Consider the following 27,479-nt stretch of genomic DNA (forward strand, 5'->3'; position numbering starts at 1 on the left):
AAACCATATCTACTAAAGTAACTGCCTAACTGAAAATAACATAATGATTTTCATTTTCCAAAAACAGTGACATTACATAAATCATAAACACTATTTTATAGGTTTGTTGACTAGGATCAAAAAGCAAGGGCATTGTTTTAATGTAAAAAATACGAAAAAATGTTACTTTCTTCTTCAAAAGTGAATATCTCCAAAAAAATAAAGCTATTGAAATGGATCAAAAAACAAACTATTGAGAAAACATATGCCTAGATGATATATTGATTTTTAAATTCTTCGCCTTGGTGAGAAAATGATTTTTAAAGTCCTTGCTTTATTAATATATTCCACAGGGTGTTTCAAACTTTCACCAAAATATCAACATTTTGTTTTCCCTCGTATAATTGACAGATGGAAACTTTTAGTTTTAATTTAGAAAGAGATACTAAAAAGTCAAATAATTTAGCTAAAAACTGCTTAAAAAATCATAAAAATCGGTCACCTTGTGAGGGTTTAGCACCGATGAGTTTTATTTTACATTACATTTTGTTGTGTGCAGTAATTTTAGTGGAGAATGATCTAAATTTCAGCTTTGGAAGAATATTAGACTTAAATAATGAGAGAATAAGATCTGTTAAGTGCAGCTATAACAACTTCGATGTGCCTTAGCTTACTTATACTTACTGTGCATTAACCGGCCTATAAGGACTGCTGCTTTTTCCATTTTCTATTGATCGCCATTGAGATTCCGAAGTGAACGGTCTTCAGTGATCATTCTCTTAAGACCTATCCCATGTTAAAACTATCCATATATTTATGCTTAATGTGAATCTAGTAAAAAATGCAATAATTAATTGTAATTTTATGCTTACAACAGTATGCTTCCGACATTTTAGGACTTGTTTTTTTTATAAAACACCAGAATAGAATTAAATACATTTTTTAGTGATGTTTCAGCAATTTACACTTAAGGTGAAGTACTTATAGCAGAATATTTAACAATTTTGAAGAGTACACTAAATCACTTTTTATTCTTCTATTCAGAGAGGAATAAGCATCTGGCTCTCCAAGTTTCAATACCATGGGCAGTTAAATAAATAAAACTAAACTGTTGTACCAACCTGTAAATTAGCAAATTTAAGAAATTTCTTTAAAATAAACAATAATACTTAAGTTGCATTTAAAGTTTGAATTAGAAGTACGCCAAGTTTTCTGAAAAGGCACATTTACCTTTTCAGAAAACTTACAGCGAAGAAAACTTGCAATAATATAATGTCCCCATCCATTATTTAAGATAATAAAAAAATAATTATTCAAAAATAAATGCATCAATAATTGCGTGTCTTAAGACATATTTTTGGTTAATGTCATTGAAAAAATATTATATTTGTCATAAATCTCTATTAATGAACTCTAAATGACTATAAATTTATTTTAAACTCACATACATGACATGCTTAAAAAAGTCTCATAAATTTATTATTATTATTGCAAAAAATATACCACATGCATTTCAATATATAAAGATAATACTTTTTAGAATTTAAGAGTAGCATATTTGAAGGTTCGGCCATCGTAGATACAAAAGATATATAAAATGGACATGACGATGGATGTACTGTTTTTAGTACTACTAGTAATTTTTGAAGGAGGATACACCACATTACGTAAGCTCTATTTTTTTAGTTTTTTTTATACTTCTTTACTTTTTAGGGTTCCGTACCCAATGGGTAAAAACGCGAACCCTATTACTAAGACTTCGCTGTCCGTCCGTCTGTCCGTCCGTTCGTCCGTTCGTCCATCCGTCCGTCCGTCTGTCACAAAGGTCGATCTTGAACCGTTATAGCTAGACAGTTGAATTTTTTACAAATAACGTATCTATGTTGCTGCCATAAGAACAAATACTAAAATTAAAGAATTAAATAAATGTTTATAAATAAAAAAGTACTTCCACTAAACATTATCTTTTAAGTAAGAATTTTATATAGAATCTTTCAAGTCCTCGGTGGCCGCGTTGTCAAAGCGTTAGGACTTTACGCTGGTATGACGTTAGAGCCATAGTAAGGCAGGTTCGAATCCTAGTCAAGGCGACTTTTTTTAATCGTTTTTTTTTAATTTTTACATATTTTTACATATTTATTTGTACTTTTTACATATCTATTATTGATTAATATAATTTTTAGTAATGTATTTCTTCATTTTTTTTAAATTACTTATACGCGCTTTCAAAATTTCAGCTAAATCGGAAAAAAAAGTTTATAATAATATAGTGACTAATGTTGTATAGATAATGAATGGTACGGAACCCCTCCTGCGCGACACCGACTCGCACTTGACCAATTTTTTTTATATTTGGAAAAAATAAAGATTTTATTATTGTTAGATATGAATACGGCCTCTTTTTAATTTTACGTTTTTTCCAATGGGGTTCTTTGTGGACAATCCGGGCTTTTGTCTCTCTAATATACTATACTCACCGCACTCGCAAGGTACCAGGTAGAAGCACTCTTTCTTTTGTTTTGATGATTCTGATTTTTTTTTGTTAGGACACTTTTCAGAGTTAATAAATAAAGACAATGGAAGTCCGAAATTCGGTTTGTTTAAATATTGAATCATTGTCTACCATATTCAAAGTAAATATATAATTATCTTACAAAATTAACTATAGAATACGGTTTAGTACAAACAAATCTGTTGAAATAACTAGGAAATTATTTTCTAAAACTTTATAAAAATTAATCAACCAGTTTAACAATCAGTAGTGCAAACGATCAATAGTATGTGCTTTTGAAAACATAGTTTAGAAACTAACTTTTCAATTTAATTCAAATTCAATTTTTTATATTTCTTTTTGATTGTCAAATAAAAATATTAGTAATAAGATCATTTTTAAATTATAAAAAATCTAAATTTTTTTTATTTCTAGGCTTACTTCAAATTTACTTCTATTAAAAAAAGATTTGTAAATTTACTTCATTTTTAATAAAAATTTAATAAAAGAATAAATTAAAAAGTAAAATTAATAAAAGAATTAATAATTATTAGTTATTTTTTTTAGTTATTAATTAATATTCATTATAAATAAATTATCTTATTACTCTTCTATTAGCCCCTTATATAAAACCATGTAAAATGTACGACGATGCTTGCTCCCTTAAATCTGGACAAGATGCCATACCAACTCTACTAAAAGGTGATGAAAAGTACCATTTACCATCTTTGATGCCACTGAAATTGCCCAAAATAGAAGTTGAAAGTGGTCCTAATTTTAAACTAACCATGACCGACATCATTGTCAATGGATTGGATACGATGGAATTAGTGGATTATACGTAAGAAATAATTTGTTCGATATTTTAATTGAAACTCAATATTAATTTTGAACAATTTCCGTCAGAAAATCATTTATTAATTTATTTTAGAGTTCTGAAATTTCATACATTATTATAGTTTCATGTATAGTATTATTTTGATTGAAATTTTTTGTTTCACTGATTTTTTTTTATTCTTTGTAAATCTTAATTTTTGTAGACATCATCGTGATGAACTAGCTTTCACGATGCATCTAAAATCTAAGAGATTGGAGGTTCTAGGAAATTACGAGATAAATGGCAAATTGTTAATGATGCCAATTGAAGGCAGCGGTCCTATAAATGTGACAGTTGGTAAGTACTGTTGATTCCAATAAAACGTTAGCAAATATAAAGGCTGATCTACACGCATTTAGTACCTGGCGTCAGTGGCCACCTTGTAAACATTTTCCGAGCCAGTCCAGTCCTAGCGGACATTATTTCTGTGGTACTAAGGCAGAACCCGATATGTTAACATTATTTCTCTTGACATATCGGATTCTGCTTTAGTACTACAGATTTATCGTATGGCTAGACATCAAAAAATAAAAATACAAACCACTTACACGTCTACAAAAGATAAAAAAGTACAAGAAACAAATAATGAATACCGGGTAAAATATTGCAAACAAAACCATCACAAACGCACATTTAATCCATTTATGTATTCAATTGCATTTTTAATGGCAGTCAGGAAATCGACCATCTCGACAGGTTAAGATCTCAGTGGACCTTCCTCCTCACTATATTTCACCGTTTGTCTTCGGTACTGCAGTCACGCCACGGTCACGGCGCCGTGGGGATTGGCTTTTACCATTCACTAAAGAATACAAGGACATGTAACTCCCATATACGGGCTGCAGCAGAATTTGTGACATTACACGTCATTTTGCTGGTGTCAACGAATGAGTCATCAGCTGGTCATTAGCGAAAATTTTAGCGATTTTTAATAGTTTGTCTGTAGTGAACTTTGTATAAACTTTATTACAATGGTGATTAGTTCAGCTTTCAAGTGTAAAAGCTGCAGCGATAATACAGTGCCACGAGTTCCGTTTCATAGGTAAATAAAGAGTCCACTCTGAACAGTCGACCTTTTTAGCGTTTTCTTATTGAATTCGATAATTATTTTTCTGATATTATATGTACCGGGTGTCCCACTAAGAATAGCTCTCGGCTGTATCTTGGAAAGTATTGAAGAGCGGCCGCTAGAGGGTGCAACTGCTATTAAAAATAAGAAAAAGGAGTTTTTACACAATTTGGCCTAGATAACGGATATTATAAATAATAGATTCATAATCTTCAGTAAATTTTGCATATTTGTTGTTAGAACCATTTTCCCCTATCTGCCAAAATAAAGTGGTGGGGGAAGGTTAGACCTGTTTATATTTAAATGTTAATAACTCCGGATTGGTTGATCGGAATCCAATAAGTGGGTAAGTTTCTTACTCTATATTATACCATATAAACAATAAAAATAAGTCTTTGAGCGCAGACCCTAGGGGGCGCTGTCTTAAAATTTAACAAACATTACGCGTTTTTTCGAAAAAGTTAAATGCGATAGTATATATAATTTTAGCTGATACTAAAGAGTAATAAAAGTTTAAAAATTCAGCGAAAACCGCATCTTCATATCTTTTTTCAAACCAAAGTTATTAGCAAGATTATAATAAATACGAAAAAATAAGCCCCGTAACTACCTTATCTTTCTAACACAGTATCCTATAGAAAAGATTATTTCGTTCAAAAAATCGACAATGTACCAGAATACCATAATACTAGGTGTATTAATATCTAATAATTAAGATATCAATGAGAGTGACTAAGAAACGACGCCTCAGTGAATTCATGGTAGGCTTTGAAAAAAAGTTGCTTTTAAAGAGATAGTTTAAACTCAAAATATTATTATATCAACAATTTGATAGTCTCAGCAGCGTTTTTTATCTTTTGGTTGCTTTTCTAAAAATGCCTTTCTTCAAAAAAGGAAAAACGCTGCTAAGACTATCAAAATGCTGATTTAATAACTCTTTGACGTTTATACTATACGCCAAAAGCATCTTTTTTCCAAAGCCTACCATGACTTCACTGAGGCGTCGTTTCTTATTCACTGTCATTGATATCTTAATTATTAGATATTAATACATCTGGTATTATCGTATTCTGGTATATTGTCGATTTTAGAATACACTAATCGTTTCTATATTATTTTTTATTAGAATGGTTATAATCAAGAGGGGTACTGTAACCGTGTTAAAAAATTAAGGTAATTAAAGGCTTGTTTTTTCGCATTTATTATAATTTTGCTAATATCTTCGGCTTGAAAGAGAATATCAAGATGCGGTTTTCGCTAACTTTTTAAACTTTTATTACTCTTTACTATCAGCTAAAATTATATAAACTATCGCATTTTTTTTTTGAAAAAACGCGCAATGTTTGTTAAATTGTAAGACAGCACCCCCTAGCGTCTACATTCAACAGCTTATTATTATTGTTTATACGCTATAATATAGAGTAACAACACTCTTTTAAACGAACCCCCGTTTGTTAGATTCCGTTCATCCAGTCCGGAGTTATTAATGTTTAAATAAAAATAGATCTAACCTTCCCCCACCACTTTATTTTGACAGATAGGGGAAAATGGTTCTAACAATAATAAAATATACCAAATTTACTGAAGATTATGAATTTATTATTCATACTATCCGTTATCTAGGCAAAATTGTGTAAAAACTCCTTTTTTATTTTTAATAGCAGTTGCGCCCTCTAGCGGCCGCTCTAAAAACTTGAAAATAATTTCCAGCAATTTTTCATGCTCTCTTTAGTTATAAATATTTTTTTCCGCAAGCTCTACGACTAATACTTTCCGAGATACAGCCGAGAGCTATTCTTAGTGAGACACCCTGTACTTGATGTGTGCTATACGTCAATACTAGTTTTGTACCTTTTGTTAACATTTTAATACGTTTTTTTTTTCGTAATTAATTAGTATGATACCACCGTATACACCATAAGCGTAGTAAAACATTTACCAAAAAATATAAATATCTCTTCCAACAGCTAAGTTAAGAAAGAAAAATATGTGCCACGGCACGGTTTCAAATCTCTTGGATTTCTATTAATATTAAATAAATTTTATTAAAAATTGAACTAAAATTGTTAGTATCATTAAAAACAATTCAAATTCAAAAACTGTATCAGTCAAATTCCCTCATTTAAGGTGAATATTAAAGTAAATATAAATACAGCTCATTCTAAGCTCTACTTATCTTTAAGAAAAATTTAAATCATTGTTGCAATTGGGCCTTAATGCCATTTCGAATGAACAATAGTATTAATAATGTACATTATAATAATAATAAATTTTATATCATAGTGTGTATTAAAACTACTAAAACACTTTTAAATTGGTATTATATTAACAACTTTTGTTTTTTAATCCAAAAAAAAGTTACCAATTTTCTCAATAAAAATATTTGTGATCCTGAAAAGGACCTTCGTTTTCCCATGTTCGTCAAGGTAGGTAATGGGTAAACGGTAAAAAACAGGATAATGAAATTTAAAAAATTGCAAAAATTGTTCAAAAGTGCCTCCCTCTTGCATTAAACCAAACGATCATAAAATCCCCTTCTCACATTGGATAACATATCAGGGGTGACAGTGTCAAAGGCATTAAATATTTTCTGCCTTAACTGCTCCAAGTTTTGAATTTCTTCATGGCCGTAAATTTTAGATTTTATGTACCCCCATAAAAAGAAATCATTCACCGAGAAGTCAGGTGAAATTAAACGCCAGTCTAAACAAAACTGTCATTTTTGAAAACTTGTCAAAATTTGGACACACGCTAAATGGACTTGATTTTCCTATGTCTCGAAGTCTGTGGACTTTTCTGTATAATCTCACAGTAATTTAATAGATTGCTCGTCATATTATATCAGCTCGTACGAGATTAGGAAAAAAAAAGATATTTATAGTATAAAAAATTAATTTATTTAACAAAATTTAATTAAAGATGTGACAAAATAGTTACATTTCTATTGGTTCTATCGGACTTTTTTCGACTATATAAATCTTTATTTTTTGTAAACTTTAATGCATAAAATATTTTCAATCTAATAAATAATTTAATGATGTAAATAAATAAAAAGAGGAAATTTCTCACATGGGTGGTCAAATTCTATAGTTTTCATTATATCAAACAGCCTCTGAATGTTTTCTTCAGTGCAAAACTAATCAAAATTTAATATAAATAATTTCTCCAGCCTGTAAATAAAATGAACAATTTTTTCCACTTTCATGATCAAAGGCTTTTAAATGGGTAAATAATTTCGAGTTATCCAGAGATTCGGATTCTTTTGCAAATTTTAGACAAATATCACATTGATGTATTTGAAGACCCTTTTTAATGATGTAGTCAAACATAATTAAAGGCATTTTGAGTTGAAAACATTTCTCAGAGGCTGTTTGATATAATGAAAACTATAAAATTTGACCACCCATGTGATAAATTTCCTCTTATTTACATCATTAAATGATTTCTTAGATTGAAAATATTTGATGTATTAAAGTTTACTTATATAGTCGAAAAAAGTCCGATAGAACTAATGGAAAACATTTTTAATTAAATTTTGTTAAATAAATTAATTTTTTATACTATAAATATCTTTCTTTTCCTTATAAATAAACACATTTGCATCCCATTTTAAATAAGATGTACAAATTACCAAAACTTAGAAATAACAGTTCAAAAGTTCAACAAAAATCCTACACGCGTTTTTAAAAAGAAACATATAACTACGCACTATGTCATTCCAGCAAGCGAATACGACACAGCATAGGTTTCCGGACTAAACGACTGGTGTATTTACACCACTCAATAGGCGTGTCGGGTTTGCCGAGCGGTTTCCGATGCAGTCGCTTTCTTTCGCATCTGTTATAGGTAATTTGTGGCAGTAGTTTAAAACCCGGTGGTTTCTCTGTTATGCATGGCAACTGCCGATGAAGGTGTTCACTATTTTCCCAATTTTCTTTCTAGGCTTCAGTAACGTTGAAACTGTTAAGGCACATTTAAACAAGTCAAGTGAGTTGATCAAGTCACATGAATTCAATTCGCATGAATGCAATATTATGACCGTCTAAACTCGACAAATTATGTCAATTGATCAAGTGCAAGTACATATCTTTAGTTTGATAAAAAAGTGACCGAGTGATGTAAAAACAGCATCTTGGAATATCTACTTATGAACGAGTAACCCTGCAAAACACATAAAAATGGGACACTCTGTACATTTAATTTAAACTAATATTTTATAATGCAAATCCTGCACCGGAATATTTATAATGGAATAAAACAATTAAATTAAATAAAAATTAGTAAAACTCACATATTCACCTATATCATTCTTATCAACATCGTTTTATCAGTATACATTATAAATATATATGCACTTTATTGATACATTTCCACATCGTCAGTAAATTATTCAGGAATTTTTCTGACCTTCACTCATTAGCAATAAATTAATAGATTTTCTTTTCATTAAAATTTTACCAATTTAATGAGATAATATATTAATGACAATTATTACGGTAATTAACATGCCATTTGGATATTTACCCAAATATAATAAGATTTCCTCTAAGGAATAATTCTTATTTCATATCATTAATTTAGATTTATTATCAAAATATGTTTTATTGAGAATTTTCTTCTTAAAATTAAATAAGCACTAAAAATTACAACTAATTGTTTGAATATACTGTTTCTATATATTTGGCTATGGATTCCTTCATACATGCATAAATCTGAGAATATTGCCAGTGAAGAAAAAGTGTTTCAAAAATACAGGGTCTGACAATAGTGCGTCGGGCATCTGTAGCTCTTACAATAAAAAACTTGAGTATTTTGTTTAAGTGCAAACCTAAAGTATGTACCAGGATGTATTTCAGGAAAATATTTTAACTTCTATAGGGTGGCTCAAAAAAGTGTGAGTGGACCTTGCTGATTTTTCTTAAATGGAACACCCTGTATATTATTGCATTTTTGGCTTTCTTTCAGATCACTTTAGATAACCCTAAGATATAAATAAATACATTTCGATAGTTTCAAAGATATTAAAAAATAAATCAAAAATATATATTTTTCAGCCCTTCTTAAAAAAATTATTAAAAATATAAGAACTGTTCTGAAATCAAAACTATATTAGGTACTTACTTTAGATGGTCTGTACTTACTTTGCTATAAATATGAAAATCGTAAATTATATAGGATATTCAAAATTCTACGCCAAACTTTCTAAAATATAAAATAATTTTTCTTTGTTTTTTTAAATGGAACACCCTGTATATTATATTTTCAATAGACGGAGAATTAAAAAATGAACATTTTTTTTATTTAGAGTATTTCAAAATTTTTAACGGTTTCGCAGATATTTGCGGGTTTATATTTCATATGGCATTTTCCACAGTAAATTTTTATCAAAGCCCCACCCAATGATTTTTCTCTCATTGAAAGCGCCATATGAAATAATACTGCGCGTATCTGCGAAACCGTTAAAAATTTTGAAATACTCTAAATGTTCATTTTTTAACTCTCCATCTAATAAAAAAATAATATACAGGGTGTTCCATTTAAAATAACAAAGAAAAAATATTTTATATTTTAGAAAGTTTGGCGTAGAATATTGAACATCCTGTATGATTTACTATTACCATATTTATAGCAAAGTAAGAACAGATTATCTAAAATAAATACCTAACATAGTTTTGATTTCAGAACAGTTCTTGTATTTTTAATAATTTTTTTAAGAAGGGCTGAAAAATATATATTTTTGATTTATTTTTTAATATCTCTGAAACTATCGAAATATATTTATTCATATCTTAGGGTCATGTAAAGTGATCTGAAAGGAAGCCAAAAATGCAATAATATACAGGGTGTTCCATTTAAAAAAATCATCCAGGTCCACTCACACTTTTTTGAGCCACCCTATAGAAGTTACAATATGTTCCTGAAATACATCCTGGTACATACTTTAGGTTTGCACTTAAACAAAATTCTCAAGTTTTTTATTCTAGGAGCTACAGATGCCCGACGCTATTGCCGGACCCTGTATAGAAAATATCTGTTTTATGTAAAAGCACATTATATTCTGTGGTAAAAGCCTAGATATATCAGGACATCTTCTCTTATTTAAGAACAAATTTGACATAACAAAAAAAATCTGTTACTTACCGAAAATATATTATATTATATTGTCTATTCTAGACTTAGTGGATTTATAGATAAGATATATTGTAATAAGTAGTAGTATAGTACCTGGAATACTCGTTGATATTAAAACTATACAGCTTTGGATAATTTTCTATAATATGTAGTTTAATAATTCACGTATGTATTTTTATTTCAGAAAACTCCGATTTTGTTTATACATTCCACATTGAATTGTACGACCGGGATGGAGAAACTTACTTTAATATTTTACCTAACGATGAGCTAACCTCAAGTAGCGAACATGCCTATTTCCATATGGAGAATTTGTTTAATGGAAACAAGGAACTCGGTATGTATTATTAAAAATAGACATAAATATATTATTTTTAAATAAAAAAAAACAAATAAAAAGTACTACATTTTGTGACGTGATTGACTCGATATACAGGGTGAGTCTTAAATAGGTGCAAATATTTTAGGGTTAGTATATTTCGACCGCAAGGTGCCCGGTGGGGTAGAGGTACAGGCTCTCGTCTACCAATCTGAAGGTAGTGGGTTCGAATCCCACACCCGGCATTGCATCAGCCGACTATTTTTATTAAAATAAAAATAGTTTGGGTACCTAGGTCGACTCAGCCTTAAATGAGTACTTGGGATTCACAATCCTGAGGTAATAATAGGCGGTTGAAGCGTAGTGCTGTACCTTGCTACTCCCAAGGGCGTTAAACGCTATATACGGGAGCTATTATTCTATTATACAGGGTGGCCCATCAAAAACGTTCCGCAAGGCATAACAGCCAGGGTTTTTTTTTTCAAAAAATCCAAAAACACGTCAATTTTGTTTGTGAGGGGGACAACTTTTGCCCCAAAAATAATTGCAAAATCTTCAACCTTCTAAGCGGGGGTGTCATCCCCCAACTTCTTTCAAATGGGAAGGGGGGTCAAGTGGCATCACAATGAAAAGGGCTTTCTATTCTCTATATTTTCCCACTTCGCTTTTAAAAATCGGTCGAGTCATTTTGAAAATATGAAAGATTGAAATTTGAAAAGTACTTTTTGCAAAAAACGCATAAATTGAATTAATTAAAAAAAACTTATCTTATTAATGAAGCAAATGCTGAAAATGTTGCCCGTCAACCTCCATACAGTAAAACAAATTGTTTTCAATCCGTTCTAGAACATTCTGCAGAACTTCCAACTTCACTTCGCGACAAACAGCAATAATTCGTCTTCGCAGGTCTTCTAATGAGGCGGGTGGAGTGCTATACTTTACTTTTTATGTGTCCCCATAGAAAAAAGTCTAAACGAGTCAAGACGGGTAACCGGGGAGGCCACACAATTGCACCCCTTCGTCTTATCCACCGAACGGGAAAGTTATTGTTTAAATAATTACGCACATTTTGAGAGTAATGTGGAGGTGCACCGTCTTGTTGAAATATTAGTTCTGTTTCAACGTATCCAGGATTGTTCTCTATGATGTCAGTTAGGGCTGGGTCGATGGTATTTTTCTGTAAATCCAAGTATTTATCACCTTATAGATTTCCAGGAAGAAAAAAAGGACTCTCAGAAAAAAAGGACTCTAGAATTTCTAAAAATACCAGCCCACACTTTCAATTTCTGAGGGTTTTGTGCGTGCACCTCGTGAAAAACCCTGGGGTTGTCCTCATCCCAGTAACGACAGTTGTGCCAATTAACTACACCGTTCAAAAAGAAAGTACACTCTACCTAACCCGATCGTTCATCCTTGTGGCAAGTGAAAAAATGCGTAAACATCTAGAAATAATAAGAAAAAAACAGCAAATTGGTCGAAGGAATTTATCCTTATCATTTACTCTGATAAATGTTTAAATAAACTTTTCAAATTTCAATCCTTCATATTTTCTCAATGACTCGACCGATTTTCAAAAACGAAGCGGGATAGTATAGAGAATAAACAGCCCTTTTCATTGCGGTACCACTTGACCCCCTTCCCATTTGAAAAAAATTGGGGGATGACACCCCCGCTTAGAGGGTTGAAGATTTTGCAAACATTTTTGGGGCAAAAGTAGTCCCCCTTACAAACAAAATTGACGTGTTCTTAAATTTTCTGAAAAAAAATTTACCCTGGCCGTTATGCCTTGCGGAACGATTTCGATGGGCCATCCTGTATATTTCGACCCCAGAAACACGATAACGAGGTATCTTTCATAAGAAAAATTGTTGGAATTTTACTTTTTTTAGTTAAAAATCATAATTTATTGATAATATGGCAACATAGATTAAATTTACAAAAAGGAAAACCCGGAAAAGATCCTGTGGTTCTCAAAATTTAAGCAAAAGTTCTTTTTTTTTGGAAATAACTCGGATATTTTGGACTTATTTGAAAAACGGTAAAGAGAAAATATGTTTTATCGAGATCTACCAGCCCTGAAAATATTTGCACTTATTTAAAATTCACCCTGTATAATTACGGTATATTTTTTATATTATTTACGTTTGAATTTGTTTCAAAAATTATTTGTGACGTTTGGAAAAAAATAACATTCTCTATTTGGAGTAAAAATGTATTTTTTGTGGCTCGCCTGTAAAGTCAAATAATAACAATATTAGAATACCACAATATTATACTGTTTTTATCTTTGAATAAAAATAATAGGGAAGGAGCATATCAAAAATCTTAGATCGACCGCGACGGGACTCCAAAATGGCCGACTTAAATTCCGATTTATCAGTGCCGTTCTAATTTTATTCAAAACGATAATAGTAAGGTAGACTGGGGGTAGACTCAATAATTTGTTGTTTTATTTTACGTTGTGAATTTCAAAAATGATTGGTTTACTACACATATGTATATTATATAGTCACTTGCTAGCGAAAAGTTATTCCATTATTTTCCTCGATTTTTGACCGCAATAAATCGCAATAGTGTCACTTTTAATTTAAGTTCTGTCACAATTGCCTTCTAGATCTACCACTTTTATACAACTCTCTGTAGTAGAATAAATAATAAATAACAAAAATAAGCTCAATAAAGACTGACCAATCCAAAAAATCTCAAATCAAATTCAAATGTGTCAAATTAATAGTCAAACAGAACTGTCAAGGATCCCCACCCTAGAGTTCTCTTTCCGTCGACCATGCATGAATACATGGATAGCATTATACTCCTTCATTAATCTTTTTATTCAAAGGTATTTATTGATTGACCTTGTACACTGTGATGACATTTACTAACATTTTAGCTGACAATATGAACAAATTCTTGAATGAAAATTCCAAAGAGGTGTTTGCTGAACTAGGATCGTCAATTAGATCAACTATGCGAAAAGCCATTAGGGATGTGGCAACCATTTTCAGTAAAACATTTCCCTATAAAGACTATTTTGCAGAATAGCAACATCATATATCCGTGTGATAAGCTTTAAAACTAATGGCAATTTTCTTATTATAACAACCAATAAAAAGATACTAATAAAACGTTTTTAAATTTAATAAAAATGCATTTTCATTTATATCCTGACAGAATAATTTAACATACAATAATATTTCTCTACTCTACCCTCTGGCACGGCACATCGTGAAAAAATAAAATTATCAGTTTCTTTGGGTATCGAACCTTGGATATGCATCTGGAGAACATTAGGTCATTTTTTGACAAAAAAACCGTTACAGATTTGAAAATAGACTTAATAATAAATTTTGGCTTAATTTTTTCTCGATATATCATTTATTTTTCAGAATAAAGATTGTGTTAATATTTTTAACATCGTTTCCACATAAAAGGCGACTTGCAATAGAAATAGCTAGAAAGCTACCCGACAGAGTATTTATGTATTTGTAAATATGTGACTAAAAGAGTATACAGGGTGTAAAAAATAGTGTATCGAACTTTAGTGGGTGATTTTACAGATAAAAATAAAACAAATAGTTTCTATAAACATATGCCCTAAAATGCTTCCCGAAAAAGTTACAGCCCTCAAAAGGCTAAATAAAAGTAATATATTTTGTTTATATTTAAGAGTATTGGTAAACCGTTCTTCCTGAAATTTGTTACTTTTACATACATTTTAATGCCATACCGAATGGCAAAAATTCCGTAACAGCCGAAAGGGTAAACTAACCAAACTAAACTAACCTTTCCATTAGGGAGATACTGTATCCTTGTAGCAGATACAGTAATTACTACAAATGATATAAAAAGCTAGAACTCTTTTACGTAAAACCAGTACTCTTTCTTTAGTTAGAAAAGGTGAACGGTTTTCAAGATATTTGCGTTTAAAGAATACGATAGGTCGATTTTAATCTTAGTGAAATGAAAAAATGTAAAGAAGAGAATGAAAAAATAAAAGAAAATGAAGAAGAAATGAAGAAGATGTGAAGAAATGTAAAGAAATGTGAAGAATGTCTGTATAATACAAATTTAAAAGTGTTCGCGGTCTTAGTGTTGATTTTATTTTTCTAAGCACAGATAATAATGGGTTAGGTGAATAAAAACAAGGAAATACTTATAAGAGTTTACTCTCGAGTAAAGTATCTGCTCGCCCAACATGTGCATAAGAGAGTGCTTTTACTTGTGAGAGTTTACTTTTGTTGCCGCGACTTTTCTTCGCAAGTATTTACTCGTTGGATCGTTATTCACGTGGAATGTTTATGTTTACGGTCAAACGATTTATCAAGTCATTCTCGCGTTTGCAGAGTTAGTTTGGAACCCATCAAATTCTTTTGTCAGATATTTTTATTCTTCTCAAGAACAAAATATATACGTAGCAGTAATGTCTTCAGCTTCTAGTGATGATGACGATGATTGCACAAACAAAGTGAGTAGTGATAGTAGAGCGGTCTTTGCAAATATAATAAAACCAATATAGTTGTCCTGGACAAGTCTATGTTACCACAAGGGGTGGAACGCAAAGAAAAAGCATGGGTAGCTATAAAAAAAGAATACATACAACATACTGGAAAGGAAATAACTGTCAGTCAACTGAAAAAGTTATTAAATAACATACAAGCAACTGGGAATAAACCAATTAAATTACTGGATTGGGAAAAAGAATTTCTTCGTCTGATGAAATCTGATGAGAACCCTGTTTTTGTCAAAGTACTCGGTAGTAGAGGTAGATGGCCGATTCACCATCAAGCGGTGGCGGTGGAGGCGCACTGCGCATGCGCGTAAATCAGATAAGAACGGTCAAAATACGCTAATAAACAAGAATAAACAGGTTTGAACAGCTTTGAACCGCTTTAAAACAGAAATAAACAGGTATGAACAAAAAATTAACAGGTCTGTTGTTTTAAGCTAAAAAGCGGTTTAAAGCAGTTCAAAGCTGTTCAAACCTGTTTATTCTTTTTTTATTAGCGTATTTTAACCGTTCTTACCTGATTTACGCGCATGCGCAGTGCGCCTCAACCGCCACCGCTTGATGGTGAATCGGCCATCTACCTCTACTCCCGGTAGTGTTAATATTGGAACAGAATGTTTTAAAGGCAATCGAGATTCCGTGGAAAATACAGTTCAACCCGTGCCTGTTACTCCTGACGCAACCAAAGATTTGTCGAAAAGTACACAGAAAAAAAGAAAATTACAGAGTGAAACTGAAGAAACAGCACAGCTATTAACATCCGAATTACAGCGCTTAGTTTTAGTGGAGCAGTTACGGCTGACTCGTCTCCAAATTATGCGTGAAGAATAATTGAATTGTTGAAAAGGCTTAGGGAATCAGACACTAGCACCAGTAGCACGCAAAAAGAACTGGTAACATTTGCTGATACTGATGGTGTTTTAAAGGAGTTTTTGATTTTGAATTAAACGAATTTCTAGATTTTTTTCTTATTTGTACATATGTTATAATATTATAACCGAAAATAAAGGTATATTTACTCGTATATTAGCATAGTATGTCATTTATAATATGTTAAGTACCTAATAGTGTAATTTATTCTTTATTATAAAGATAGAGGTAATATATGTATATATATTCCTATGTTTTTCAGTTCATAACTACAATTACACTCATGGGATATACAAATAATAATACAAGCATTGTGGCTTATATTTTTTTCTCGCACGTACATGCATAAAAGTAGCCATTTTGCTTAAAATTCATATTTAAGTATGACACGGACCTACCTTACACAAAAACGAGAACTTGCTTACAAGTGGGAGCCTTTACTTTATTTTAATCATCGAATTTTAAGTATTTACTTGCTATTAAGGTGAGCTAGAGTATTTACTTTCGAGCATGAGTAAGTACTTTTATTATTCAACTTCCAACGAGTAGTAACTTAAAAACTTTAAAGTTAAAGCGTTTACTTGACTTTATTCACCTGACTCAATGTCTTACTCCCATTATTGATTGTAAATCCCAAGCATTTAATTTATTATTGCTCATTAATTTATACTAACAATGATACCATTCATACTATTAAATATTAATTCAAACACTTACCTTCTCATTTTTTTAAAGCCATTCTCAAACTGACATTTTTGTAAATAAAAAATGATGTACGCCACAATTGAGTTCATTGCTATTATTTTTAAAAATAAAAGAAATTAAAATAAACTTATAAAGCGTTATTTAAAATACAGCCTTTGTTTAAATAAAGCAACAACAAACTTGCAAATTTTCCTCTAATTATTCGTGCAGGAAGTACAATGACCAAATAACATAATATAGTAATAATTACCTTAAGTCTATGGCCAATACGAAAATTTTCTGTTGAACGTGTAGAATTCAGTTTGATAAAGACATTTTAATGCAATGGTCATAAAAATGCCATTAACCGAATAGTATTGTATATAAAAGAGGATGTTGAAACTGAATTTGAAACAGTTTGGTGTTTTACTAAGACATATAGAGTGACACAATGAAGGTAGTTCAAGTATTTCTGTTATATGTTCTTGTGATTGAGACCGCATGGTGCAAATTACGTAAGTATTTGTTATACATATGTTACAGCTAAAATAGGTATTTGATTAGTTTTAAAACTAAATAATGATTTTTCAAATTAACTAATTAAGGTTGTTATTTTGAAAGAATCCCTGTATTTTTGCAAAGTAAAGGGTAACCAGGAACTAGTGTACAATTTACACTAGTAAGATATCAATTTTGATTAATATCATGGCTTTATACAGTTGTTTTAATATTAAACAGTTATTTTAGTTAATTTGTATAATAACCGTTAATTTTTTTTATGTTATGATAATTACATTAGTCTTAGTGACCCATAATAGCAAAATTGATAACTAGTTTACTATAATTTTATTGCGTATGTACAGGGTGTTCGTTAATGACAGGCTAATATTTAAGAGGGCGATTCTTGGACCAATTCTAAGAAAGAAACTTTATATGAATGTATGTCCCAAATATTATAACTTTTGGGATACGGGTTTGGGTGGTAAGATTTTCTAAAAAATATTTATAATAACACTGATGTTATTGCAGCTACCTTTACGAAATTTGATACATCATCCTATGCATAAAAATGATTTGATGTACAATTTTTTTTGTTGCCAAAAACAGTCAAAAAAAGGTAAAAATTATTTAGAAATGAATGAAAATTTTGAAAGTAATGTTTATTTTAAGAGAAGCTAGTGGCGTATCATTTTTTTTCAAATTTATTTAGCATAAAACCCGTATAGACGCCACTGACTGGTTCAAATAAATAAAATTGTTTGTACACCAAAAAAAGCATTTTGATGCATAGAAGACGTGTATCAAGATTCATGAAGTATAGCTGATATTATGAAGTATAGCTATATACAGAGAAGACCAGGCTACTAGCAACATAGCAAGTTGCCGGACGAATTTACGTTTACCCAATTTGCGTTCGTACTCGAGATTCACTGCCGGCTAGTCGGCTAGACAGGCAGTACGAAGTTGCAGTTGTGCTTGGACGGGTCGGTCGTGACAGACTAAGAATACGACGCGAGGAGTGCCGACTATTTATTATTTTCATTTTACGTGTTTACCTTCACATAAGGTAACATTTAAAATAAAAATACTTAAATCTTTATTATTTGAGTATTTTTAGAAGCCAAAACTAAAAATAAATAAATTCTCCAAACCCAAAAAGAACTAAAATATTACTCTAAATAAAAAAAAAGTTATAACAAGTGTTGAAAAAGACCACCTTCTTGTGCTAGACAGAAGCCTAGGCGGTCGTAAAATCCCCGTCTGACATTGGCTAACATATTAGGGCTAATAGTTTGGAAAGCATCTCGTATTTTTACTTGAAGTTCATCCAGATTATTAGCCCTATTATGACCATACACTTTGGATTTTACATAGCCCCACAAAAAGAAATCATTGGGAGAAAGATCTGGTGATCTAGCGGATCACAAAATAGTTCCATGTCCACTAATTAAACGGTTAAACACTTGCTTTAACTCCTGTTCTTCATTAATCAACACATCAACATTGTGTTTTTGTGGGGACACGCACCCATGTGTTTCAAAATTATTAATAACTCTTAAATTTTAATATAGTAGGTAAAGATAGAATTGGCCTGTTTACAAAAGTTTGTGGAAAAATTGTTTGTATATCCCGATAAGACCTATTTTTGAAATACCATTTTACGATTTGAATTTTCTCACGAACTTCGTAAACATCTATTATTTTACTTAAAAAATAAATTTTACACGAGAACTGTCGCGAGAATCTATGTATTCGTTTTGGCTATTAAAACACGAATAAATACAAATTATGAAACATTCTTATCACATATCTACCTATTTTTATTTTATGGCATTTTTTCGCCTGCTTTTTATCCGGCGGACGGGTATACAACTATCGACAAAACTAAAATCATGTGCACTCCCCCGGAAGATCACAACAATGCTCTAAAAATCGAAGAAGAACTATTGGAATATGTGGCGGAATTCAATTACCTTGGCAGTTTGATTTCGGAAAACGCCTCAAGAGCATTCTGGAAATTAAAAGACAGGGTTTTCTATAATCATGACTTGAGTACAAAAACAAAACTTGCATTATACCGAGCAATTATAATACCCACCATGTTATATGGGAGCGAAACGTGGGTGCCTTACCGCCGACACATGAACGCATTAAACAAGTTGCAACAGAGACACCTTAGACAACTCTTAAGAGTTCGGTGGTTCCATCATGTCTCAAACGTATCGGTCCTTGAAAAAGCTAACTGCGAGAGTATTGAAGTCATGGTCACAAAATCCCGCTTTAGATGGGCTGGTCACGTATGCAGAATGCAAGAAAACCACATACCAAAATCTCTGCTTTACGGTGAGCTTGTAGACGGTAAGAGGAGGCCGGGTGGACAACTGAAAAGATACAAGGACATTTTCCACGAAAATTTAAAGGGAATTAACCTGCAGAATGAGTGGGAAAAAGCAGCTCACAATAGAACTCAATGGAGAAGAGTTGTAAACTCAGTTAACAGCGACAACCAAAAAGTAAAGAGGCAACAAAGCAATGAGATTTTTGAATGTCCGGAGTGCTGTAGGCAAATAACATCACGTATCGGGCTTTTCAGTTACAGAAAAGCTCATGAAAGAAAACGCCTTGCGTGACCATCTTCTATATGTGTGTCGAATACTCGCCAGCGAGTAACGGCTGTATGTATGTATGTATGGACGGGTATACGCTAATTCGTCCGGTTCTGCCTATGTTACTACTACGGTGGTCCGGTCTGTATAATATCCTTATAATATACAGGGTCCGGCAATAGTGCGTCGGGCATCTGTAGCTCCTAGAATAAAAATCTTGGGAATTTTGTTTAAGTGTAAACCTAAATTGGAGGATGTATTTCAGGAAAATATTTTAACGTCTATAGGGTGGCCCAAAAAAGTGTGAGTGAATCGGGATGATTTTTTTTTAAATGAAACACCCTGTATATTATTGCATTTTTGGCTTTCTTTCAGATCACTTAACAGAATCCTATGACATGAGTAAATATATTTCGATAATTTCAGAGATATTAATAAATAAATAAAAATTATATGTATATTTTTCAGCCTTTCTTAAAAAAAATATTAATAATACAAGAATTGTCCTGAAATCAAAACTATATTAGATATTTACTTTAGATGGTCTGTACTTACTTTGCTATAAATATGGAAATCGTAAATCATACAGGATGTTCAAAATTCTACGCCATACTTTCTAAAATATAAAATAATTTTTCTTCGTTTTTTTAAATGGAACACCCTGTATATTATTTTTTCAATAGATGGAGATTTAAAAAATGAACATTTTTTGTATTTTTGAGCCACCTTATAGAAGTTAAAATATTTTCCTGAAAACATCCTAGTACATACTTTAGGTTTGCACTTAAACAAAATTCTCAAGTTTTTTATTATAGGAGCTACTGTATAAATATATTGTATTACAAGTATTTTATTAGAAATTTTTACCACCCTGTATCTCAAAAGTTAAAAGGTTAGATAGACATACATTGATGTGACTTTTATTCTTAGAATACACCTAAAAATTACCTCCTTAAATATTAGCATGACATTAAGGAAAACCCTGTATATGTTAATAAATAAATATTTTTTTCTTCAGCTCCATACATTAAACCATGCAAGAGATACGACAGTCCATGTGCTATTAAATCAGCAAACGATGCCTTGCCTAGCATAATAAAAGGAGATAGAAAATACCGTGTCCCACCCATGTTACCTCTGAGGGTTCCTAGAGTTGATATAGATAGTGGACCTAACCTCAAGATCAAACTCAGTAATGTAGCACTATATGGCCTGGATACAGTTAAAGTGGTAGATTTTATGTAAGTATTATAGAGGGTGAGTTTTGAATTAGTGCAAATATTTTTAGGGGTGTATATTTCGACCCCAAAAACACGATTATGAAGTTTTCTTTCGCGATTTTTTTTTAATAAATTTGATTTTTTTTTGGATTTTTTTAGTATTTAGTTAAAAAACAAAATTTCTCCTCGTCATAACTTGATTGCTAGTTGCTGTTAATTATTTGCTTTTCTGAAATAATCAAGAGAGCTTGTATTTAATTCAATGGATCATACTTTTAAAACAAGCATCAAAATAGAACATAATCAAAAAATACCTCCAAGAAAGCTTGAACCTTGTTATTTACTAGTGTCGAATATACGGCACTAAATTTTTTGTTTTTTTCAGATAAAAAAACGAGATTTTGTATGTTAGTTTATCACATAAATTAGGATTGATTGACATATTCAGCTGTTTTTGGTCACTTCCTATTTCACCGGAAATGACTATAACTTTTGTTTTTTAAGTGGCATCCTAGGTATATTTCTACTTTATTCCATAGAAAATGACACTCTGAATAGAATGATAATGAGCCAACCTTGTTCCATTTGAAAAAAATGAGATATGATTAAAAATACGATTTGGACATCTTTTAACCGGCCAGGACAAGACACGAAAAACATTAGACGATTAAAACTATTTTCTCAAAACTTCTTGATTAAAAATTAGTAATTTTAAACAGCTATGGCACTCTAGATTGAAATTTAAAATACAATTTTTTTAAAGCAAAAATGTCAAAAGTGGACATATGAAGTCACACAGTGAAGTCACATATGAAGTGGACAATGTCATTCTATTCAGAGTGTCATTTTAATTATCGAATAAAGTAGAAATATGCCGAGAGTGCCATTTAAAAATCAAAAGTTGTAGCCATTTTCGGTGAAACAGGACGTGACCAAAAACAACTGAATACGTCAATCAATCCTTCTTCTTCTTCGGGTTCCATCTCCTAATGGAGGTTGGAAATCATCATGGCACTTCTAACTTTATTAATGGCTGCTCTGAATAACTGGTTTGGAGTCATTCCAAACCATTCTCTCAAATTCTTGAGCCACGATGTTCCTTCTACTATGTTTTGCAGCAGGGCATATTTAGGTCCTCTCATTTTGTGTCCAAAGTACTCAAGTTTTCTCTTTTTAAGGGTGTTAATCACCTCCTCGTCCTTCTGAATTCAGCGTCGCAGTTCTACATTTGTAACCTTGTCAGTCCATGCAATCCTCAGCATACGCCAATAACACCATCTTTCGAATGCCTCAAGCTTCTCCATTTCGGCCTTTTTAAGTGTCCAATCCTCTGAACCATAGAGTAGAGTTGCAAATATGTAACCCTTTAGCATTCTTAATCTAAGCTTTAAGTTGATGTCTCCATTGCACATACATTTTTTGAGTTTTACAAAGGATGCTCTGGCTATTGATATTCGAGCTTTTATTTCTGCTGATTGATCCAAGTTTTCGATCAACCAACTGCCTAGATATTTATATTTTTGTACTCTCTCCATAGGTGTATCATCTATTAGAACATTGGCTTGGACATCTTCTCTCTTAGTGATTATCATAAATTTAGTTTTCTTAGGGTTCATTTTCAGGCCATAGACTCTACACTTGTTGTTTAGTCTTTGTAGAAGTGTTTGTAGACCCTCCACGTTTTCTGCTGTAAGGACGGTATCGTCCGCGAACCGCACATTATTTAAGAGCTGCCCATTAATAGTGATGCCCCCCTTTCAACTAGTTAAGGCCTCCCAAAAAATTGATTCGCTATATATATATTAAACAATAGCGGAGAAAGTATACATACTTGACGAATGCCGCTCAGAATCTTTACTTCATCAGAAAGTTGGTCGTCCACTATAACTGTCGCTGTTTGCCCCCAATAAATATTTGCTATTATCCTCATATCTCGGCTATCGATATTCATGCCTTTAAGTATTTCAATTAGTCTATGATGTTGAACTTTATCGAAAGCCTTCTCAAAATCTATAAAATACACATACAGGTCCTGATTCATATCAATACAGCTCTGTGCTAACACATTTATGCTAAACAGAGCCTCTCTCGTACCCATGCATCTTCTAAACCCTACTTGGTTGTCACTGATTTCTGAGTCCACCTCATCAATCCTAATTTATGTCATATACTAACATACCAAATTTCTTTTTTTTATCTAAAAAAAATAAAAAAGTTATAGGGGTAAGCCATTTTCGAGACGCACCCGGTATTCTTTACTCTTTTGTTCGTATTGATAGCTCAGCTAAGGTCGACTAATATATTTTTTTTCAATAGACAACACCGTAATAAACAAACATTTACTATAAAAGTCCACTCTAAGCGTCTAGAGTTGCAAGGAACTTATAATGTTAAAGGAAGACTCTTAATTCTGCCTATTGAAGGAAATGGACCATTCGACGTAGTAACAGGTGAGGCTAAAGATAATATGTATCTCAGCTTTTCAAGATTACATTTTTTCCAGTAAATTAAAAATAAAAATTCTGAAAACTTCAACATTTCTTTTATAGAAAATTCGGATGCTGTGCATACAGTAAACTATACACTAGTAAGAAAAAAAGGTGAAGAATATTTCCATATGGAACCAGATGACGTACTAGACTTGAAAATTGGACAAGCCAAGATTAAACTGGACAATTTGTTTAACGGAAATAAGGAACTAGGTAGATTTTTAACCAGTTGAAGCTATGAAGCTTGGAGGTTGTTCACTCTTTCGATTAAAACAACAATTAGAAAAATATACATTTATTGTGCGAAAATATACAATAGTTTAAATTTTTTAAAAGCATGAAGTACAATTCTACGAGATAATTCGTTTATAGAGGTACTTACAAGAACATCTTCCCTCGCTGACTGACTTCTCAATGAACTCACTAAGTATCTGACTAACAGGCTGACTGGCTACTGATTAACTGACTGTCAACTAACAACTCTTTGACTGACTAACCCCGCTCTTTTCAGCATACTCCTTTTATCTTCCTATTACCCGTAGTCATCGCTGGTTACGTCGTTCAATAGTTTAAAATCTAATTACACTAACCCGGCTATGATCATGAGGAAATGAAACTTCGGTGACCTGCGTTTGATTACCGACCCGAGATTGCTATATTTTAATTTTTACTGTTATTTAATAACATATCTGGGTTGGTGGCATGCAGGTAACTGATCTCCTGGGTCTACATCAAATTGGGTTAGAAGAATTAAATTTTTCATGATTTTTCCCAAGTTGACATCTATTTAAGTCTTGGTCCTACTTGACAATATCAAATAAACTTTTAGTCACGTAATTAAGCTTGACCTGCATAGCGTTGTCCACTTTTACATATTTTATTTTAATGAAAATATTTTAGGAAACAAAAATAAATTAATTATAAGTATAAAAACAGTTATTATTTACATCAACAAAACTTACCAAGAAGGTAAGTGCTGTTACCAAGAAGCTTTAAGTGAGAGCGCCCACCAACAAAGTGACGTAGCATCTGAAGTGGCATGTGATCTGGCAAGTAACAAGCATCTAGCAAGTTACGTCGAATTGAACAAACGATAATAAGTGTATCAGCGCACACTGAAGTAGCGCTGTCAGAAACGTGTCATTTGTCGTTGTAGCATGCCATGCCACTGCTTCAAACATAGATCTGGTTCTAGTTTTCGCCACGTGCTATTAACACGTTACTCGAATTTAGTAAAAATGAAGGACGATTTGGACTTCAATATACGTTTTGTATCATTGATAGAGGCTTTTCTAACTAGCACATCAAAGGTTTCTTTTTTCATTCTATAAAATGCTTGAAATCTTTCTGGATACATATTCAATTCCTTAAAAATACTAAATCCAATATTCCTTTGTCTCTTTTTCCAAAAGGGGTGTTTCGAACTTTGGATAATTTTGGTTCATATTGATTAGGTTTACATCTGCTAACAAATCTTCATCCTCTGAGGACGATATGTTTACGCTACTGCCACATCACTTATATGTGCGCTTCCCGAAAAATCATGCAACGCTATTGCCATATCATTACCATGTATGTGCAACTTCATATGCTACGTTGCTTTAGTGGGCGCTCTCCCTTAAGGCGCTTTTCCGTTCAAAACATTATAATAAAGTTGCGATTAGTTTTTACGACTAGTAAGCTATGTTGTACACTTCGCACTTAAAGAGGTTCTAAAAAGAAGTGTTACCACACAATTCAATTAAACCAAAAACTCGTAATAAGTTTAGATTGGAAAGTGCCCATAAGGACAATATAAACACTATTTGGCGCTATTCTTGCAACGGTCGCGACCCAAAACTTTTGAAAATTTCGGAGCGGTTCCGGAATTTTCCGGCGGTTCCGGCTTTTTCCGGAATTATATCGCCAAATATTATTTCGTTCTATTGCTGCTAAAAGTCACTAACTAACATTTTTCCGAACAACCAAATTCAATCATTAACTATGTTTTGAAGCGGAGAATCGATTGCAAAAGTCATTAACTACGATTTCTGGCTATTTATGTTTTATTTTAATACCGAATAGTTACTAAATATAACATCTTTATGCAATGCAATTCATCTTCGCATTTTTCTCGGAAGTGTTGAAAAGTAAGTTAGTGATTTTTGGCAGCAATGGGACGATTTATTCAAATTTATTCTTATTTTCTTTTAATTCTATAAATAAAATACAGTGTGTTGCATACAAGAAACTTTATTTTATATAAGGACATGTATGAAATACTATGAAACATTGGAAACCGACGTTATGCCACGATTCACGATGGATTTTGCAGTTCACAGCACAGATTTTTAAATTTTTGATGCCACTTTTTCACAATTATCATGAGTTTGAGTAAATAAAACTTAAATTAAACTCACAAGATAGCAATAATTACTTTGAAAATGGATGCTTTAAACACTTTTTGGGTTTTTTTCAGCGAGAGTGGTTTAGATTCTGAAAGATTTTATAATTTTTGACAAAACAAAATTATTTCTATTTTTGTTTGCAGTTGTTCTTAGCAACAGCTATAGCAGCGCCAGATCGCGTACAACGGTCGTGACCCAAAACAATTTCGCGACCTAGAATTTTGACGGGCATTCCAATCTAAATTTATTTCCTTTATCTATGCTCGTAATACAAAATTAAAGTGTCAAAACGAATGACAATGTCAGGAAATAAATAAATAAATGTTGCAACTTGACATTATTTACAGCAAAGCTACCACCTAAATCCCCAGCTGGAAATTTAAATTCCAGTTAGTCAGCCCGGCGTCGAACATACCCATGGTTGGCAACAATGAATTTAAAAATCGTGCCCTCGATTACGTAACTAAAAGTTTAATTGGTACCGAATATACGTCGTTCAAATTCGGCAAATAAATGGTCTAGATCAAACTTGGTTATACGAAATATTAAGTACCTTAAAAAACTACTTTTTGTTAATGGTTTAGTATTTTATTTTAATCAAAATAATTTAACATGTAATAGCAAAATATTTATTAATAACACATTTCGTATATTTTTATTTTAGGCGACAACATGAACAAATTCTTAAACGAAAATTTCAGAGAAGTCTACGATGAAGTAGGTCAATCAATTACAATGGCTATGAGGATCTTTGTGAGACAAATAATTGGTGATATTAGTTCTTTAGTGCCTTTTAAAGAATTATTCATAGATTAATGTTTTAAACATTAAATTTATTACATGTTTCAACATGCTTCCTTTATTTTTTTCTGTGAAATTAACTTTTATTATTACTTTAATAAAATTTAGTACCTATAATGAACAAAAATATAAATAAAAATTTGAAAAGACTGACTAGTTAAATCTAAAATTAAATAACATTTGTAACTGCCTAAGGTAAAAATTAAAATAACTAAACTAAATGAAAATGTTAGAAAATTTATTTTTGTAAATATTTGTAAAATATTATATTATAAAGAAATAAAATATTACAAATAGTGATGTCTTTATGTTTAATTTCTTATATTTTTTACCTTTATTATTTTAGGAACAAATTCAACAATTTTTTCCACATTTCTGTGTTATTCCTATTCACAATAAAAGTAAATAAAAAGTAAATAACTTATCCTGATCTATATTGAAAAGTATTATACATTTTTGATGAAAGATTATTTTCAGTTAATCTAGCGAACAAATATCTTATTTCAAAAGATATCGTACCAAAATTAACAGAAAGATATTTTTTCGA

At 31.5% G+C, this 27,479-nt stretch overlaps 2 protein-coding genes across 2 annotated transcripts in view; both read left to right on the plus strand.

Moving 5' to 3' along the window:
- Positions 1–27,030, plus strand: part of LOC115879198 — a 42,218-nt gene extending 15,188 nt beyond the window's left edge. The window contains exons 6-13 of the mRNA XM_030895890.1: positions 1,693–1,709; positions 3,089–3,311; positions 3,511–3,644; positions 10,733–10,885; positions 21,054–21,276; positions 23,572–23,705; positions 23,805–23,957; positions 26,796–27,030. Of these exons, the coding sequence (XP_030751750.1) occupies positions 1,693–1,709; positions 3,089–3,311; positions 3,511–3,644; positions 10,733–10,885; positions 21,054–21,276; positions 23,572–23,705; positions 23,805–23,957; positions 26,796–26,947 (1,189 nt within the window). The 3' untranslated portion in view covers positions 26,948–27,030. The remainder of the gene's footprint in view (positions 1–1,692; positions 1,710–3,088; positions 3,312–3,510; positions 3,645–10,732; positions 10,886–21,053; positions 21,277–23,571; positions 23,706–23,804; positions 23,958–26,795) is intronic.
- On the plus strand, positions 1,518–14,001 carry LOC115879321 (protein takeout-like). Its single transcript, XM_030896091.1, has 5 exons — positions 1,518–1,646; positions 3,089–3,311; positions 3,511–3,644; positions 10,733–10,885; positions 13,758–14,001. The coding sequence occupies exons 1-5, from the start codon at positions 1,577–1,579 to the stop codon at positions 13,907–13,909; spliced, it is 732 nt and encodes a 243-aa protein (XP_030751951.1). The 5' UTR covers positions 1,518–1,576; the 3' UTR covers positions 13,910–14,001.
- Positions 27,031–27,479: the final 449 nt, after the last annotated feature.

This window comes from Sitophilus oryzae, unplaced genomic scaffold, assembly GCF_002938485.1.
Source record: "Sitophilus oryzae breed Bouriz unplaced genomic scaffold, Soryzae_2.0 scaffold_1576_pilon_pilon, whole genome shotgun sequence".
NCBI lineage: Eukaryota > Metazoa > Arthropoda > Insecta > Coleoptera > Curculionidae > Sitophilus > Sitophilus oryzae.

Bases quoted from the DNA above. Each gene is read 5' to 3' on its own strand.
- LOC115879321 (XM_030896091.1), top strand. From the start codon at position 1,577: ATGGACATGACGATGGATGTACTGTTTTTAGTACTACTAGTAATTTTT. The intron at 1,647-3,088 runs GTAAGCTCTATT...CTCTTCTATTAG, and splicing joins AGGAGGATACACCACATTAC to CCCCTTATATAAAACCATGT. The intron at 10,886-13,757 runs GTATGTATTATT...CTAACATTTTAG, and splicing joins TAATGGAAACAAGGAACTCG to CTGACAATATGAACAAATTC.